This window comes from Acanthochromis polyacanthus, chromosome 3 (genome assembly GCF_021347895.1).
Source record: "Acanthochromis polyacanthus isolate Apoly-LR-REF ecotype Palm Island chromosome 3, KAUST_Apoly_ChrSc, whole genome shotgun sequence".
Taxonomy (NCBI): domain Eukaryota; kingdom Metazoa; phylum Chordata; class Actinopteri; family Pomacentridae; genus Acanthochromis; species Acanthochromis polyacanthus.
This window is the reverse complement of record NC_067115.1, coordinates 28579823-28600432: the sequence shown is the minus strand read 5'-3', so window position 1 is coordinate 28600432 and position 20610 is coordinate 28579823. Positions and strand designations below refer to the sequence as shown.

Below are 20610 nucleotides of genomic sequence, written 5' to 3'. Positions count from 1 at the left end.
TTACCAGGACACCAGCTGAGCCACCTCATCCCTGTAGGCTGTCTCCTCTCCACCAGTAATCAGCCCGATGACAGTTGTATCACCAGCAGACTTGACGATGGAGGTGTTGCTCTGGCTGGGGTCTGACTTTTGGGGGGGGTGTTAGTCCAAGGTTAAGGAGCTTTTCAGCCAGTTTGCTCAGGATGACAGTGTTGAATGCTGAGCTGTAATCTATAAACAGCATTCAAACATATGTGTCCTTATTTTTAAGTGTGAAAGGGCTGTGTGAATGACTGCATTGACGTCATCGTCTGTGGATGATGTCAGTACACTGTCTGATTGCTGTAAAAAGCCGACCATAAAGCCTGACTACCTATCATCTTGAAAAGAAATGGACTCCAAATCATTTAAAAACTGCTTAGATGACCCTTAATAATATAACGCTTGGTGGATTGTAGAACCATGATTTATTAACAGTTATAAATGGAAGCGACTAATGTTTGATAATGGCTCATTAAAAATTGACAAACCCCTTTATATCCATTCTGACATTATACCTGCAATATTCACCACTGAAGAGAAAATGCAGCCGTGTTACTGGGTGAGTCTATTCAAACAACAGAATGTGAACTTCTTAATTAAAAAAATATGTTGTTAATCGCCCTTATCATTAACATGTCACATTTATTGCATTGCTGTTTCTGGCATTCTTGTTATCTTGTTTCTTTTTCATAGTCTTTGTACATTTTTTTTTTATTACAAATTAATAATATGTTAAACATAAGAGTTGAGAACTTTAAGGAAAAATCCTGAAGCCAAATTAAGCAACAATTTAATACTAAATTTGTTTATAGTTTATAATGGAAAGTACAAATCCAAGATTGTACTTTTATATATACTATGCATATACACAATACATAACTCATTTCTAACTTTGTACATATACATAGCCCTATACATTATTGTTCTTAATATGGGATTTCACTTTAATACATATGCAGCTTGTGGTTTACAGCAGAACAATCTACCTGATCAGTTGTTTAATTAAGTAAAAAGGAGCACACTGAAGCTTTAGTATGGTAAAATTTTAATACAGCAGTACAATGTTGAGACTACAGCTGGGATATACACACTCAAGGCAACTAAAATATATAATAAAGATAAGAAAAACTCATTAAAAAAATGAAAAACAATTACACTAAGACATTGGCGGCTTTGTATACCTATGGACATTTAACTCACTAAGGCACCTTGTGACTTGAGCACACTGACATAATATAGAGGTATACCCCATAAAAATATATAGTATGGAAGAGATAAAGAGGAAAATCAATCAAGTCTTGCAAATACTGCAACAAACCTGCAAATATGATGCAAACAACTGCCGGTTTATGTGTTAAAACCACTAGGGTCAGTTACAATTATCATTTACAAAAACAGTAATGACTTGCAGGACTTCATAAATAAATCACAGTGGCAAAGACAATATGATTATCCTTCTAGACACATAACACTGAAACATTTCATTCATAGCTTTGAATCTGATATCAGTGTTCCTGTGTAGCAGACAAGACTGAATGAATCAATGAATGAATAAATGCCACCTCAGAGGACTTTCAAGTAACACTGCTGCGGCTTTGGCTTCAGGGTTGTGTTACTCCTCCCGTGTGCTCTGGACCATGGAGTACTTCTTGCAGGGGTTCTTAAGGCAGGCCGGAGGCCAGGTGATGGGCCAACTGTAGGAACATGGAACCGAGGTCTGGACGTTCCTCTCGAAGAAGTTGAATACTGGGTTCCACCAGGTGTTGGTGAGGTAGTTGTTGGGCGAGCATTTCAGAGTCTGCCAAGACAGTGTAAGTTAGAGTAATATCATTAATAACAAGAAAAGCACTCAGAGAATGCAGTACTCCTCCAAGGCTGTTCATTCCCTCATATGGCATTGTCAGAAATGCAGCATTTTTTTGTTGTAGAAATGCAGCATTTAATTATTAGTTATTGATGATCTGAAATCACGGCAACCTAGACTGTGGCTATTTTATATATATATATATATATATATATATATATATATATACACACACACACAAACAAAATGACCTTGTGCTGAGCACATGTTATGCATGTGTATGTTGTGTACGGATACCAAATCACGTGACCTAAATATATAGCAGGCAGTGAGAATTGATGAGAGTCAGAAACACCCCCACAGTTTAATCAGTTGTTCCTTGTATCATTTCTGACACATAAGTCCCCATAAGTCCACAGCGGTGGATTTGTAGTAGGATCTCAATCATGTGATCGTCAGCAGGCAGCTGATGTAGTGTTCACTTGTTGTCATAGTTACAGTGACGCCATGCTGCTATCTTGCAATGATACAGAAATCTTTAACAAATCCGTGGATCCAAAGTCACAGGCTGGGCTCAGCCCCGCCCCCTTGCAGCCGCCTGTTCCCTTGCCGGTGTGTTGCTGGTCTGTGGGGCTCTCTGCAGCTGCTAATCAGTGGATTGGTCGCAGCTGCGGGGGCCCCACACCTGTAGCGCATTTCCATCTGCTGCTATAAAGACCGGCTTCACACGGCAGGGGACGGCAAGAAGGGCGTGGACCTTTTCCCCTTCCCTTGACTGCCCCGACCAGCCGATGAGGGCCACCCGGACTACCGCTCTCTGGAGCCTGACCCCATCCCCTCTGTTCTGTTGTGAGTGCTGGCGATTGTTAATATATTCGCTGTAATAAGTTGATCTGCCTTCTGCTGTTCTGAGTGGTCTCTCTGGGGTTCCCAAACTACTTACGCCATGACATCCAGACTATAAGCCACATCACTATCAAAATCTAATCACTTGGTCCTTGTGCCATTTCTGACCTTCCCTGAAAATTTCATACAAATCTGTTAGTCCGTTTTTGAGTAATGATGCTGACAGACAGACAAACCACCACCGATAGTCATCATAACTAGCAATAAAATGTTTGTTTGTAGCAGAACAGAAAGGTATAGTCTGTCTGAAGTCTGTGAAATGCATATTTAGTTGTAACTACTGTGATAAAGTTGGAATTTCTTTCAGGTCTTGTGGGGTGGAAGTTGCATTAGCAAAAAACCTCCAATCATTTTTAGCTATATTAAAGGATAGGCTCATGTTTTCGAAAATCTGACTTGTGGTGCAGATAGAAGAATATAAAGAAGGAATTTTGGGTTAAAATGACTGGGCCATTTGATTTCTTTAACTCAGACTGCAAAATCCTCTAATGAGCTGTGAAACAATGCAGAGACAAACAATACATGATTTAGAAACTGTTTAACTTTAACTTGCTCTTTTAAATTGATTAATTAAAGGCATAAAACACAACATTGAAATCAGCAGTGAAGGCTGTAGTTTCCTCTTTTACTTCACTGGTCTTTCCCAATGGAAAATGATGATGAATATTAACTATCGGGGTAATTTCTCATTTTCATGGTATGATGAGCAATTACACCCAGGTCTTATAGACACAGATTAAAACATTCTTCCTAAGTGTCTAATAATGTGCAATGTATAAACTATTTTGTTTAAACATGCGCGGTAACAAATTCTGGTTCTAGCATGCGATGTTTAGGTGGTTCACTTGATGTAAACTTCCAGAACAGAGAGAGGAACAGCCTCCGTATACAATGACTCAAGTTTATCACGGTTCAATGAGAGGACACACACACACACCTGTAGGTTGGCCATGGTGTGGTACCACCAGAACAGCCGGGAAGTGATGAAATAAGCCACAACCACGTCCACGCTGTAGTGCTCGTGTGCCACCAGGATGCACACCACCCCCACGGCACTCAGCAGCCAGCACATGAGATGGTACCACCAGAACGACCGCGGCGAGTCTGCAGACAGAAGTAAGCGAAGACTTACTGTTAAGTGCTGTATATATTTAGAGCAACATTGATTTGTGGTCTGCTCTTCTGTATCGTCAGTATAAAATAAAAAGCTACCTGTTGCCACTTGGTGACAAGAATGAGATGTGACAAGAACAGAAGGATGGGAAAACAAAAGTGTTTGCAATAGTGGAAATTTAAAAAAAGTTTTCATTTAAACAACATTTAGGATTGGCAGTGCAGCTTTGGGTGGGTTTGTGCAATATTTGTTTATATGTTGTTTATCTATTTATGTTCATACATATATAATAAATGTTTTGCATAGTATATATATTTTCAGGGTCCGAGCACCGACGGTGCCGAAGGACCCTATTGAAACCCTAGGGTTTCTTTTTCTTCTTCTTCACTCTTTTCAAACTCCACTTTGGCGGCCCAAACATGCCCCAAAACGTGTCAAACATTGCATGCACATCAGGACTGGCGAAAAATTTTAGATTTTATGGGAGTTGTGCATGTGTGGCAAAATAGCTCCATAGCGCCCCCTGTAAAATTGAAAAAGTGGTCATTAGGCCAACTGCCACAATATTTCATCCACAGCCACAATATTTGGGGGGCGTATGCAACACATCAGGACACGCGAAAAAGTCAGGAAGTCAGCCATCTTAAATTAGCTGTAAATTTTTTCTGATGGACTTCATTCTAAATATTGGCAGCCATCGACTATGTGCTGAAAATAAGGCTGCTGCATTGAGCAGTGAAGCCAAGAGCAGGGTCAAATGCTAAATAAGAGGAAGCTGGCACTGGAGACACCCAGGGGAAGCTTCCTCCTCTGCGTCCTCACCCTACCCCACCTTCATGCCAAACCTCCATGACCTAGGCCAAGACCAATAACGCAGTTTAAAGAGGATGGACTGTAAATGGAGACGATGGATCTTGCTGAGGAGGAAGCTTTGAACACTGATGGCCTCCAACTGGAGCAGCAGCATCTGATCAAGTATGAATATACACATACAATCCAGGCCAAACATGGGGAAGCCAGATCACATTTATGCAAAAAAAATTATCACAGCTTCACTGGTACAGCAAAATAAACATGATTATTATATAAAGAATTGCTCATCTGAACAGATCTTTACTTTCATTATTAGGTATCTGTACCTATCAGTGACGGGCAGATGAGACGTCACGAGGCGCTGCTAGAGTCCCTATATTAACCAGAGTAGCGACATGACGGGTCCAAAAAATTTTGGTCATGTGATCTATGAGCGCCATTTTGTTTCCTATTCACGAATGCCGGGTTTTCCTGTTAACGTTGTTTATACCGCAGAGAGTAATTCGAGGTCTTTTTTCGCTTCCTAAATACCTGAAAAATGACGGGCTGTTGTGCCTTTGGGTGCACAAATCGATCGGAGAAGGGATTCCACATGTTTAGATTTCCCAGTAATAGTGAAAGAAGGAAACTGTGGGAAAATAAAGTCCGGAGAGTGGGATGGAAACCGACTTCATCATTGTTTTTGTGCCAGGTTAGTCCCATGTATGTACTTTCATGTTATGATGTATGGGTGAATGACAAATAGAAAAGTTTGATGTGATTTTAGGCAGTTGTGGTTATTTTGACTTTGTCCATTTTCATGCATGGAGATGCATGAAATACGGGCCGCTGAAGTTTAACGGGTTACCCCGTTAAACTTCAGTGGCCCGTCTTAAGATGTGCAAACGTATTTTGCTAAATTTACCAAAGCTGCAAACTCGATGATAGAAACATTATCCACCCATGGAAAGCTTAGATTCTCATGAATCCGCTGGTATAAACCACTTTCAGATGTGATTACCACAGCGGGTAATATAAACACATTTGTCCAACAAACAGCAAATAACATAAACAGCAAAACTCACCTTTGAAGGCTCATAAATAGCCACAGATGAAAATATTCCACAAAAAATGGCCATAATCCAACCTTGAACATCCAGACAAAACAAGCCAGTAAAATATTTTGTCCAAAACATGTCTTGAAATCAGTAAGCAATCCACAAATAGCTAAGCGAGTACACACACAGTCACGGGTGCATTCGTGCGTGGCACAGTGAATGGCAACAAAATGACGTCAAATCCCCAGTTGTCGCTACTCTGGTTAATATAGGGACTCTAGGCACTGCGCCCCCCCTCAACTGTGCTGTGTCCCTACTGTGTTGCTCCACACTGACACCTGCTGGCTCTTAAAATCATTGCAGATAAAATCTACATTTAATTATATAATTTTTAAAATTTAATAATATACAATAATATATATGACATTTTACTTATATATATATATATATATATATATATATATATATATATATATGTATGTATATAGATGTATGATTTCTATTAGTATATCTGTTTAAAACATGTTATTGCGGGGATACGTCCGAGACACCTCAAAGTTGGCCAGTATATCCAAGATGACTTCCTGATGAAAAATGATCAAAATGCTTCGCAAAAGTCTGAGGGTGTGGCCATGGCGACTCCCAATATTGATCCTTCGCCATGAAAAAGGAAGTACTGTCTAACTCTCCTGAACATGCTCCAATCTGTGTCAAACTTTACATGTATGATCAGAGTCCTGCCCTGATGACACTCACATGCAGCCAAAGTCATAGCGCCACCTGGTGGATGGAAGGTAATGCTCTATAACTAGCTGTATATGTCCGATCTGCCTGAAACTTTACATGTGTGATCAGAGTCCAGTCCTGATGACATCATTGGGCCCAAATAAACTCTCGGTTGGACATGCGTGGATTCGCCAACCAGCAAGGATGTAAGGACCCGTCCATCACTGCTTGCAGCTTTAATTTGTAATGTTATTTAAAATATATATTATTTGGCAGATATATGATAGAGATTTCTATAAAAACAATGTAAAACTAACCATGTAGCAGCATTATTTTTCTACCAAAAAAAAAAAAAAAGTTTTACTGTTGTGCTCTAAAGTTTTGGAATTCACACTATGGTGGTGTAAGTTGTTTGCTGACCCGGGCTTGAAAGACATGCTTTTCTGACAAATATTGCATTGTGCCTTACCTTGCCTGTCATCCACAGAAAAGTGCATACAAATGATGCTATCTTTCCTTTGACTCTGGCTCATTTTGTGATTTTTTTTTCCCCGTCACTAATATCTCCTCCTCCCTGATTAAGTGGTAAATGTGGCTCCACTCTGGTCTCCAGTCAGTCGGACTTGACTAAATTAGCTGCATATATAGCTGCGTTCACATGAATGGAGCGTGCTGTGTACAACTCAAACTCGGAGATGTCATTAGTGGTTCATGTGAAGACAGCGTGGACAGCTCAGACTAGACGTTAGTGAACGTCACATCTCTAAAATGTACAGCTTTAGAAGATAACTTGAAACCTCTGCTGTCAAATGTTAAATATTATATTAAAGAAAAGCATTAATAAAGTAATTTGTATCCTATTAGCGCCTATAGGTCGATGTGGAGCTGTATCATACAATAATATATGCCACAGGGAATCAGAGTGGAAACACACAATGTGATTCATATATTATTCATGGGGAAATCCAATAAATTATTCCACAAAAGCAAACAAACAAGCCATTCTTTGAGCACTCACATTCCTTGATGAACAGGTAGGTGAGGGTGAGCATCACCGTGTGTCCGCTGTACAGGAAGTCTCCACACAGGAGGTGGGAGTTTGTGATGGAAAGTCCTCCACCTGAAATCAGCTGCAGAATTCGCTGAATTTTTGCCTGGGAGTCTCCATGAAGCTGACAGAGAACAGGAACGAAGTGATGAGGGAGATGAACACTGGATAAGCAGCAACTTTAAGGCTGCAAAGCATGGATATTATCATTACTGATACCTTTTGCAATCAAACATTTTTCCACAAAGTCAGAACAAAGTGAAAAAATTAAGTTTCCAAAGGCCAAAATAAACAATTCAAATCCCCCCCCCCCCCAAAAGTGCTAGAAAAACTGCTCAAAAGTCAATAATATTCAATTTAGTATTGTGTAAAATATCACCAATCTTCATATTTGAGAAACAGAAAGAACAGAATACTTTTCCTTCCATGATAAAATCCTTTATAAATACTTAAAATCCAACCCAAACAATTAGAACCCCCTGATTATCAAAGCAGTTTCTTACTAAATGAATAGTCTGACATTCTAGCCTTTATACTGCTAACACAATAAAGACGTTGACAGAATCTCCAACTACACAAAATAATAAGAATATGATCAAATTTTGTGCTCTTGTATCTGCTGATTAAATTATAGTGCATAACTTGCAGTTTACGTCTTTCATGCATGGTCAACATTTTTGAAAAAAAAAAAAACACTATCCAACTGTCTAACCTCTGATCCTTTTATGCTACACAACCCAACAAACAACTGCCAGGGGCACATGTTTTTGATCAGACACTAATGCACCTCAGTACTGTTGGTTTCCTGAGGCAGTAAAAGCTAAAATGTTTTTTTTTTTAATAGCTACTTGTGTGGCTGTGCAAAACAAGTCCCAGAGACTGCAAAAGAAAAAGAGCTGCTGATGTTTGCATAAGGCCACTCACCTTTGGAGCACAGGTCATGTGCATACCAGGTACAGGCAGGGTGGTGATGTACATGGTGACGCAGCGGTACAAGTACAGGGTGCCGATGAGGAAGAAGAACCGTCTGAATGCTATTGACCTGCAAATGGAAAATGAATCAGTCAACCAGTCACCATGGAGAGTGAAATGTGGCAGTAATATTGTGGTCTCTTAATTATGCAATATTTAATACTTGGGTCATTCCAGAATTGAATATAATAGATAGAATATGCTTTATTGTCATTATACAGTGTATAATGAAATTGGAAAGCTTCTCCTTTTGGAGGACATTTTATGTTCCACCCATCAAATTGAAAATAATCCATGTAGAAAACACTAAACATGCAGTTCTTGTGCAAATTTACTTCTCCTAAGACCAAATCTAGAAAAAATAGGAGAAAAGAATGTTTTAAAATATTTTTACAAATACCAAATAAGTCTGGAGTTCCTCCTAAGATGCCATTTTTCTCTTGTCCTACCTCCGTGATGACCAAATTGAATCTCAAATAAAATATTTAAACTGAAATTTAAATCACCTTTTTTTAACATTTTTTTTTTACCTTGATATCTCTTGTAATTGTGGGAACATTTTTTAATCAACATAATATTTTAAATAATAATTCTTATACATGGAACATGTGTCTTACAACAACCCTGTTAGCATAACCTTTTTAGCTGGTAGAAGAAGAAAAAAAAACAGTGAATCATGGGAAACACTGAAAATAACATCATCAAACAGTTTTCCTAAAGAATGGGTAGAGCAAAGCTATGTGCTCTCTTCTATTTATCACATTTTCAGAACACTGACAGCCATGACTGAATGTCCCTACTCTAGTTTGTCCTCTTGGTCAGCAGTAACAGCTAGCTAAATATCTAGCTTCTACTTCTGAGAAAAAGCTAACATTAGCATGGATTAGCAACTGTGTTACTGTGATTACAGTAGGGTTAACAAACAAGGTTTATTTTTCAAAACATTTAAAGCCCAAATGCCCTCTTATTCTGGAATGACCCACTTATTTAATTCTTATATACAGTGCAACTATGTCAGTTTACCACTGAGATTAATAAAGTATACCTATAACAAGACAAACATCTGCTCAAATCCAGGGACTGCAGGTACTCTTGTTCCTGTTCAGCCAGTCAAACTGAATTTTACTACAAGGCCACACAGTGATAATGACACGTCCTCTCTCAAGTCTAACGTGCTGTGATTTAATTTTTCATGTTGAAAATCACAGATTTTTGCGAAATGTTATTACTTGAACTCCAAAACCAGGGTTTGAAAGGTTTTGGTGTAAATTACACCATGTATTAGCAAGAAACTGTAAAAAAAAAAAAAAGAAAAAAAAAGAATCAGATTTACAAATTTGCAATGGTCCTGGAGCACCTCATCTGTGACGTGCTGGTCAGTGTGAAAATTTTGTCAAACTGGAGCTTGAAACTGTAATGTTTCAGCAAAATTACTTTATTCTTCAAGTCTCATTTAAAAGCCAAAAATACATCTCTGGCTCCAGGCACTGAGCTGTGACTGATAGTCATGTGACAAAAACCCAAGCACTTTTTGGCTGAACTGGGCTGAATGTCAGGGTGTTCTTATACAGAGCAGATAAGAGCAGGACAAGTCGGGAAACAAATTAAAAATGTAAGTTGTAAAATATGTACAGTATGAGGAGTCACATTTATCACACTGGTAACATCTGTAAGCATTTGGAAAAATGCTGTAAATTTAGATTTTTGTACAAATAAATAAAGCAATGTTTCTTTTTTATGATTCATTGCATTGTAACTGTGTATTCCTGCACAGAAGACATTTCTGAGTTCTCTCTACTTCTTGGCATAGTTGTTGTGTTTCCATTGAGGTAAAGGACTTTATATTGCAGTGAAAAATGAGCCCACAGGGAGCAAAAAATGCTCTAAAACAGCTGGGGAGTTCAGAGGGTTAATTCCCACAGTCGAATTACCAAATGTGGTAGACTTTATGATACCATCCATCCATCTCTATACACCGCTTAATCCTCATTAGGGTCATGGGGGACTGGAGTCTGACTTAGGGTGAAGGCAATGGACAGTGGACAGGTTACCAGTCTATCACAGGACTACACAGAGAGACATTCACACCTACAGACAATTTAGAATAATCAATTAACCTCAGCATGCTTTTGGACAATGGTTGCACGGTTAGCTTGCAGCTAGATCAGGGGTCGGCAACCAGCGGCTCCAGAGCCGCATGCGGCTCTTTCATCCCTCTGTTGTGGCTCCCTGTAACTTTGGAAAATAAATAATCAGCAGGCTATTTAATTAAATTTTTTTATTTTTGATTGTTAATTTTTAAAATTTAATTCTAAATTTGAAGATTACGGTGATTTTGTAACATCAAAATAAAACGTCTTAATTTTTTGTCTGTCAAAATATGCGTCCCAGCCGTCAATCTCCGACACTCACTGGCCTGCGTGTAATCATTTGGAGTCCTGCTGATCTTCGGATCCCAGTGTTTGCTCTACATTCATTCAGCAGCGGCGGGCCACCATTCCTAAATCCTAGCTGTCGCTCCTTCAAATTTCTTTCTTTTTTTATTGTCACAAATACACCACTGCCGCAAGTCTCCGCCTTCACAGCAGAGTCCTGCATTGTGTCGGGTACTCGTGAGTACTAAGGTAAACTACGGATAATTGTCTTGCTCAGTATCTACCCTTTGATATGTCAGGTTAATACGATGTTACTCGCGAGAGCACGGATCGATGTCACGTCCAGCATCCAGGCAGCAGGTCAGAGAGTCAGAGGAGTGTCGTCTTGGAAAATAGGGCAGCCACTTACCGGAGAACAGTTATTAGCTTAAGATAAATAGATTTTACAAGTTAAATAGACATTCGCAAAATATTGATTTCCAGCTAACATTACGTAACATATGAGGTCCAAGCGCAAAAATGACATTAACCAAGTAAGATAAATATTAGTGGAAGGACACAATTTAAAAAAATGAATCTATCTAATTAGAGGCTTTGTAATTAATTAATCACGACTAATTAACAAGGGCATGGAGGTAAAAAAGCGATATATGCAGTGTTGTCTTCATTTTAAATGCCAAAAGGATTTTGCGGCTCCTGGTGTTTTCTTTTCTGTGAGAAACGGGTCGAAATGGCTCTTTGAGTGTTAAAGGTTGCCGACCCCTGAGCTAGAAGATCCCCGGTTTGCGTCCAAGTCTTCCTGGGATCTTTCTGCATGGAGTTTGCATGTCCTCCCTGTGCATGCGTGGGTTTTGTCTGGATATTCTGGCTTCCTCCCACAGTTCAAAAACATGCTAAGGTTAATTAGTAACTCTAAATTGTTCGTAGGTGTGAATGTGAGTGTGATTGTTTGTCTCTATGTGCAGCCCTGTGATAGACTGGTAACCTGTCCAGAGTGTCCCCTACCTTCACTGTTAAGTCAGGTGGGATAGACTCCAGCCCCCTGCATCTCTAATGAGGATTAAGTGGATAGATAATGGATGGATGGATGCTTTTGGACTGTGGGAGGAAGCTGGAATACCCAGCAAAAGCCAACACATGCACAGAGAGACCATGCAAACTCCATGCATAAGGATCCCAGGAAGGATGTGACGTAAACCTGGGATCTTCTAGCTGCAAGGCGAAAATGCTAACCACTGATCCACTGTGCAGCCCCTGCACGATATCAGTTAATTGAATTAAACATTTCTCAGCAACATTTAAATGCGGAGTGTATGTTTTTGTTGCCAGCTTTCTAAACGGCTCATGTGAAACAGTGATACCAAAGGTTTTTCTTCTTTGTGGTAGGGTTCAGGCCCGGACTGGCAATCGGGAGAGGCGGGACTTTTCCCGGTGGCCTGCCTCCTTATTGGCCTGCCTGGACAGGCCAGCCACGGACTGGCAGGCCAATGAATAAAAGTTGATCGGCTTTTTGGCAGACAGGCCAGAGACAGCAGTGCTAGAAGCCTTACAGAGTACATGCCCACCCTCCTGTCACTCACACAAAGCAAGTGCTCTGAGCTCTAAATCAGAAGGATAGGGATTGGTCAAAGTGACATTTTTTTTTAGAAGAAACGTGCCATGATTGGTTAGTTGCTTTATGGCCCGCCCCTTCATAACGAGAACGGGGAAGCAGCACTGCTGATATGAGAGTAAGGCGATAGAGTTTAAGGAGCGAATATTATGGAGCACCCTGAGAAAGCTGGTGGCAATAAACGAGAAAAGACGAAGAGAAAAGGTGAACATGAGAGGGAGATGGAGAAGAAAAAAAGGTTTCTCGAGGAGGAAGGGGCAAAGTGTTATAAAATAACACACACGTTTCATCAACCCCCACCCAGGTCCAGCAGTGTACAGTTGAAAATAAATGATGCTGCTACTTCAAGTAAGTTTACAAACGGTCGGTTCTTCTCACAAATGCATCATCAGACTTCAAAGGCCAAAATATAATAAAAAATGATTGGTATAAGGCAGTGCTTTAATAACTGTGAGTCCTAATACTCACCCATACAGAAGTGAGTCACAGCAAGTGGCCAGTTGCCATAAGAAAAAAAAAGCATGCATGCATTTAGGGTTGAGTTAAGTTGCGTTTATATATTTTAAATACAAGTCACAGCTGGTTCCTGACCCAGTGAGTGACATCAGGGTGGGCATGTGCCAAACTAAGTAGTTGTCAGGGCTCTCTCCTCACCCCTGTCCTTCCCACCTGAAATCCCCAAATACCCCCTTTCCCATCTGCTCCTTTCTCCTGCTCCTCTCCCACTCATGCTCCCCTCTCTCTCTGTCCCTTGGTTTCGGTCCCTCAGTCTCTTCGGTCTCCCATCCGCTCCTCTGCCCCTGTCTCTCCCTCTGCAGCTCGGCGCCTGAGTGGAGTTCAGCTTCCCAGCTGGCTCCACTCAGGCAATCAACCACCTCTACGGCTCCCGGACAGCTGATGGACATTCTACTGATTACACAACCTGCAATAAGAACCGGCTCATCCTTCCACTCCCTGCCAGATTGTTGAACAAAGACCCCACAGTCAGTTTGCTCTCTAGCCTCCGGTAATATCTGTTCAGTTTGCCAGTTGCCTTACGTTGTTTTTTTCCTTCTGCCTCCGCCAGACCCAGCTGTCCGGGATCCCCGCCGTCCTCCTTCCCCTCCGGCTCTCCCCAGACCATTCATCACCGGTTTTCTCCGGCCTGGACCCCTTCTGTTCCTGCCTGGACCCCCCGTTCCTGGCCAAAGCCCCCCACTACACCAGCCGCTCCCCGCTCCCCACTATTCACCCCCCAACAATAAAGCACTTTCATCCCAGCCAGCCTTGGTAGTGTGGCTCTCTGCTCGGGTCCAACCTGCTCGTTCGTGACAGTAGTTGTATTTTTATTGAGAATATTGGATGTATACTGTACTTTTCTTGTTAATATTTTAAGGCAGTTTTTGTTGAGGCCATGTCTACTTTAAAATAAGTAACAGCACTTTATTTTTGGGGCCCAAGTCCAACCCATATGTAAGTGACTACAGGGATGGATGTGCAAAACTAAATAATTGTATTTTTATTGAGGATATTGGATGTATACTGTATTGCTTGTTGTCTACTTAACATTGTTTCTCTTGAAGCCATGTTTATTTTAAATACTATCACTTTATTTTTTTCTATATTATTATTTCCAATTCCTTTAGTTTAGCCATGTTTAGCTGAAATGTGCCACCTGCTGAACTTATTTATTTGGATCACAGCAGGGGGCCTGATCTCACTAAAGTTTGTGTGATTTTGATCCACCTTGTCTGCTTCAGTTGATCATTATTGCAGTGTTTTTGAAAACTGATAAATACTTAGTGTAATACTGATTACCATTAAACAATATTTGTAGAGAAATGAATCAAATAATTATTACACCTTTGTTCTTACATGTTGATGGAAATGTAATGCTAATTTTAATGCACAAAATATGGTGAGTCTGGCCCAAATAAGCTCCACAGGTATCAGGTGGGTTGCAGGAAGCCTGAAAACGTTTGAGACCCCCTCTTCAGGTAGGACAGGCAGTTGACTTACAATTTTCAGTTATAAAATGAACATTGGTGTTTGCATATACTATTAGCTATGACCAGCTGACATCTAAATGATTTGCTGACAAAATAATATATATTTTTTTAATTTGACATGTTATATAAATAATAGGAAAAGGAAAACATTGGAAAAATTGGTGAGGGTAGTGAAGAGATTACAGAAGAGAAAAGTACTGGACTGTATGGAGCTGTCGTTATGGTTGTGTTTAATAGACTTACTGTCTGTTTAGTAGTGTTGTAATTGCTATAACATAACTGTAAAAGGCATATTTTTGGAAGGAAAAAAAACAAAATTTTGGTGCATTATCCCACGTGACACAACACTGGCCTGACTGATTGGAAATCTCCCGGCCTGAATTTCTTTCCCAGTCCGGCCCTGGTAGGGTTAAAGATACCTGATCAGATATCAACATCTTCTGAGCAACAGATAGCATCAATGGCTCTTACCTGTATCTAAAGAAGAACAGCTGGATCATCCAAATGGCCAGCAGCAGCATCCCATTGACCTCTGTCACTGTAAAGGCCCACTTGACCCTGTCGATATAGTCAAAAAACTTATCAGGAAGAGGCGGGCTGCTCTCTTTAGGTGGGACCCTCTCGTGGACGATTGTGATGACGACTGTTGTCAGGACCAAGTTAAAACCAGCATAAAAGAAAGCGATTGCCGTCTTCCACCACTCCATGGGCAGACGGTTGACCTTGGACTCCAGCACAGAGATCTTCACATAGTCATTATGCCTGCCTATGCCTTTCCGAAAGCCCCTCTTTGCATCCTCGCCACCCTGAACGTGGACAGGACAAGTTTTCCCGCCGCTGGGCACGGCACCACCCTCCATTCCTGGGTTTACAGTATCAGCGGCAGAGTCTCTTCCATCCACAAGCTCCGGTGATGCCATTGGTGCCTGCACTGTCCATCCACAGGCGGCGCTCCTCTGGGTTGAGGCTTTTAAGCTGCCATAAGAGAAATCAGAAGGTTGAAACTGACAAACTTAGCACAAGATAAAAAACACTTCTGTAAACGCATACTGGGAGGTTGCATTAAGGATGTCAAATCAACATGATGAGACACAGACAGGATGGTTTACTTTTGTTTCCACCTTTCTCTATTATAGAGATAAACAATGCAAGAAATGCGGGCTTTATTGATGCTAAGTTCTTGATTCTGTCGACTGAAATGTCCCTTTTAGACTGGAAAGTTATTTTTATAGCACCCAGCTATTATAGATGTGGTTGTGTGAGTTAATGCTGTGAGTTAAATTTTCCTTTTGCTGGACATTCAGCAGAACCACTTGGACGGCTTTCTGTTTGGACGTTCAGTCACAGACTCTTATTTTAGGATTTCCAAACTCTTTCTGCTACACTGCTTACGTTTTTGTTTTTTTAATGTTGTCCCCAACGGGCAGCTGCTATGGTCACTTCAGCTGTTTTTATGGTCAGACATTACCTTTAATTACACTACCAGTCAAACGTTAGGACACACTTTCTCATTGAAATGAATGAGAAAGTGTGCCCAAACGTTTGACTGGTAGTGTATAGCTATCTGTCACACCATTGTTCAGAGCTGGAGCTGGAATAACACAAAGACGACAATCAAAGCTGCAGATGAGCATGTGAAATGACTTGAGAGTGCACAAAAGCAAAGACCATTTTCATTCCTTCACATCTAAAAGGCTCATTAACAGCTCCATTAACAGATTGGAGAATATTGCTATCAGCCTCTCAATAAACGTTGTCAGCGATACACACAGAATGCATTGTTTACTTGTAGAGGAGCCTGGCAGCAGGATAAAAGGTGGGATAGAAATAGAGTACGGCTGGATGCGAGAGAGCCACTGAAAGCATCAGTTTCATCAGAATCAATTTTTGGGAAAATATTATTACAGTAGTGAAAGGATAACAGAATAATGCCCTCCCACTAACCCACAGCAGACACACTCTCTGTTATGCAACTGATAGATGACAACAGAAGACAAGTTCTGACAGGCCTTCGGGGCTCATATGGTATGCTAATCCTGACCAAGAAGACAAATAAGATCAACAAGAACAAACAAACAATATAAGCCAATTAATATGCCATGCTCCTCGTGCTACTAGTGAGGTACAGTAGCAAAAAGAAGGGACAGTTGTTGTAATTATTGATTTTGCTGTTTAAAAGTGTTGGAAGGAGGCAGTACTAACTGCATGTTTATGTATGAGTCTTTGTTTTTGTTGGACTTTTGTATCTGTCCATCCTCTGTGTGAGGTTAGTGACACATCCAGTATAAATTACATGTGAAATATTTATTTTCCGATGTTCCCTATGGCTGATACTCGCTGTTGGCATCAGAACAGGGAGACCAGCTGCGAGAGCAACTCGTCTTGTTTTCATGTTGTTCTGCTTGTCGCTGCTGTGTGGAAACTCATACAGTTCTGTCTGTCATTTCTTGTTTATAAGGTGTGTCAAGGGGATGTAAAGTGCTGTGAATAACGGTTCCCCCTTAAGTACAACAAAGTCCAACTATCTACTGAAGCAAACTGCTCTGTATGTACAGTACATGTGAGGGTCAGGAGAGCAGAGAGTCTCCATTAGACTCATTTTCCGGTCCCCTCCTCCCTCGTGTACAGTATACAGCATTTTCCCACCGGCAACAAGTACTAGGTGGTGATGGAAAACTGGCAGAAAAACCTATTCCACATGGTCACAGGCCATAATGGATAACTTGGCCGCCTCCTCTCACCCAAGCTATTTCAAGAGAAGTCAACCAGTTGCCTTGAAGGCTGTATTTTACTCCAGGGGAACCAGGGTTTTGACTCCATTTTGGGGCCTTCATAATAACATGCTAGTCTTGCTGTCCACTCATTTTCTTCTTCTGCACCATGTAGACTGTCTTCATCAAAGGGAGGGTTAAAAATAAGTCACACCAGAGGTGGCCCTGCCCTCTAGGAACTCATGAGACCACAAAGAGGAGTTCACTTTATGTTTGCTCTAAACAGGTCCAGAATCTCCATGTTCAGCAGTGTAGCATGTTTTAGTTTTGAGCTCTGACATGTTATGTTTTTATTTCGGCTTCAGGTGTTTCAAATGAAGTCTCACCAAACAGGGCTTCACTGAAGTACTTTCAATATGAAGTACCTCACACTTTGGAATTAACAACAATAATGTACCTGCGATGAAAGAACATCCTCTTTTTTGCTTTTAAAAACAAGATTAGCGTTTATTGTTATAACTATTTTTATTAGGTGCACTAGTAGCACCAGAGGTAAGGGGCGTATTTTGTGCTTTACTTAACTAAAAGTTGCAATACTACAGACTCAGAGTAAAACCACTGCATTACAAGTCAGAAATATTGCATTCAAAATCTTCTTCTGGTAAAAGCGGAAAAATATTAGAGGCTAAATGTTCCTAAAGTAACTGTAGTAAAAGTACTCATCATGCATTATTAGTAGCACTTTACTGCTGTCCATGTGGTGCTAACTGTAAATACTCTTCACTGTAAATAATTACAGTAATATCATTTTTTTTCTACATATAGAATGGCTCTGTGTGATATAGAAGAATCAGTGCAACATCAGTAGCACTTAAGCTACTGTTCAAAAGTTTGAAGTCAACCAGGCAATTTTATGTTTTCCATGAAAACTCACACTTTCATTCATCTGCTAACATAACTGCACAAGGGTTTTCTAATCATCAGTAAGCCGATTAGGTAACACAATGTAGCATTAGAACACAGGAGTGATGGTTGCTGGAAATGTTCCTCTGTACCCCTATGGAGATATTCTATTAAAAATCAGCTGTTTCCATTTAGAATAGTCATTTAGTCAGTAACAATATCTAGACTGTATTTCTGATTAATTTAATGTTATCTTCATTAAAAAAATGCTTTTCTTTCAAAAACAAGGACATTTCTACGCGACCCCAAACTTTTGAACTGTAGTGTATGTGCATTTCTTCTTTATTTATTTTACTAATGTTTGCTATGTGTTTTCGCTATTCCCTTTGCTGTAGCACTGCAAAATTTCCTTGCTGTGGGATTAATAAAGGATTACCTTATCTTATATATTCAATCTGAAACAATGCAATGCACTATAAAGGCTTATCATGTGGGAACCAAGATAAAAAAAAAAAAACACAAGCAACTGTACAAGTACGCTACCGTTCAAAACTTTCGGATAACATAGAAATGTCCTTATTTTTGAAAGAAAATAAGTTTTTCTTCAATGGCAATAACATTAAATGAATCAGAAATACAGTTTAGACATTTTTAATGTGGTAAATGACTATTCTAGCTGGAAACGGCTGATTTTTAATGGAATATCTACATAGGGGTACAGAGGAACATTTCCAGCAACCATCACTCCTGTGTTCTAATGCTATATTGTGTTAGAATGGTGTGTTAGAAAACCCTTGTGCAATTATGTTAACACATGAATAAAAGTATACATTTTCATGGAAAATATGAAATTGCCTGTCTGACCCCAAACTTTTGAATGGTAATGTATGTATAAACTGTTCTAAAGGACAGTGCTTGGATTTTTGCTTTTAATTTGAACCACCCGGCTAGTAGATGCAATGGCACTGATAACCAGAATAGTATTAATTTAGGTAGTAGGCAGCCTGCATTTTCTTTTACCACTAAATGTATGACAGCAAGCAAAAGTTTGAAACCTTTGGGTTGTACCGCTCATTATAACAGATTAACAACCAGGGCTGTTCATCAAGACAGAAAAACACAATTTTTACAGAGAGAACAAATAATTGTTGTCGTATCTCTGACAGCAAGTCTCATTTCATTGGGAAAGCAGCAAAAATAGACCCACTGAACATGGACCCACCCTGGCTTTTCTGGGTTCCTTAACCACATGAGGGGTTTGTGCTGACAGTAATGTCAGGGTCAGGACTGGGTGTCACCCATATGTTAGAGGGCGGCAGGCTGTCACAAATGGTGTTCAGAGCGCAGTCGGTTTTTGAAGTTTTCTTTTGGGGTGTAGCACAGTGGCCCCACACACAGTTTTAAACACTAGGTTCCATATGAGGCTGCTGGGTGGGGCAACAGGTCACTGCACGTCCTGTAATTAAGCCCTGTAATGTCAGTCAGAGCTAGTGCATTTTGGAACCGACAACTGGATTATAAAAATAAAATTAAAGCATAAAAACACTCATGTATCACAAACATGCACTTCAGAAAACAGGTTGCTGCTTTTGATTTGCTTTGAGAAGACTGGCCTTTTGCAAAATCATGTCACCTAATGTGTGTAAACACTTGCTGGTCATGCATAAGCAACTTTTTGTATTGGATTAATGAACACGTTAACTGTACACAACACATAAACAATCATGTGTGTTTACTAGAATCCACGACATTTCTGTATCTAGACGCAAGACTGATGAAAAGTTGGCTGTCATCAGGAGTCTAAAACCCATCCGCCATCCTTTTCAGCATCACAGCCACAACCTAAACCGATGAGAGGACGACGCTTCGGCATTAAGATTCACATGTTGCTCAGTTTCTAGCATCCTACCTGCCTCGCTCGGGCCTCCCAGCACCTCTTCCTGGAGTTGCAGCTGCTCCGATCCCCGCTTGCTGCGCCCTGTCTGCTGCGCCTCTCCGGCTGCACTGGCACATTACGCGACACTGCTGCTGGCTTTACAGGGAGCGCTCCTCCCCGACGCCCCGCACATCCTCGCATCCATCCAGCCTCCTGTCTCGCATCCCCTTTCATTCCGGGGAACCGACCTGTAATCATCGCATGCGTCGCCCTGTAACTCAGTTTCTACCATATTATAAAGAGATGCTCTGCAGGATTTTACGCACACTTTGGATACGTTTCCAGTTTGTGTGAGCAGTTATTATGGAGGGACAAAATACTATTATTATTATTATTATTATTATTATAAAACAATTTTACGATCCGTAGAAATCAATTAAAATATAATTAAAATATTTTCATGAGGTCCAATTATTTAACTACTTTCAGCCAAATCAGTAAAAATCCAAATATTATCTTTAACATAACAAATTTTATGCAACATCTTGAGACATTTCTTTGCAATACGAGTCTTTTACAGGGACTGGTTGCAGATCAGTTGAGTCACTGAGTCACTCACTGTTCCAGGAGACCGACGATGAAATTAAACTGACTCCAGATCAGTGTTTTTTTTTCTCCTCCGGAACCATCCACATACCGAGGAA

The 20610-nt window shown here is 40.3% G+C and overlaps 2 protein-coding genes across 2 annotated transcripts in view; both read right to left on the bottom strand.

Moving 5' to 3' along the window:
• Positions 1-20610, bottom strand: part of gstcd (glutathione S-transferase, C-terminal domain containing) — a 457968-nt gene that overhangs the window by 9331 nt on the left and 428027 nt on the right. The window lies entirely within an intron of this gene.
• Positions 428-20608, bottom strand: sgms2a (sphingomyelin synthase 2a). Its single transcript, XM_051945200.1, has 7 exons — positions 20526-20608; positions 19940-20154; positions 14888-15391; positions 8394-8511; positions 7440-7593; positions 3669-3835; positions 428-1819 (listed from the first exon to the last, which is right to left on the bottom strand). The coding sequence occupies exons 2-7, from the start codon at positions 20041-20043 to the stop codon at positions 1634-1636; spliced, it is 1233 nt and encodes a 410-aa protein (XP_051801160.1). The 5' UTR covers positions 20044-20154; positions 20526-20608; the 3' UTR covers positions 428-1633.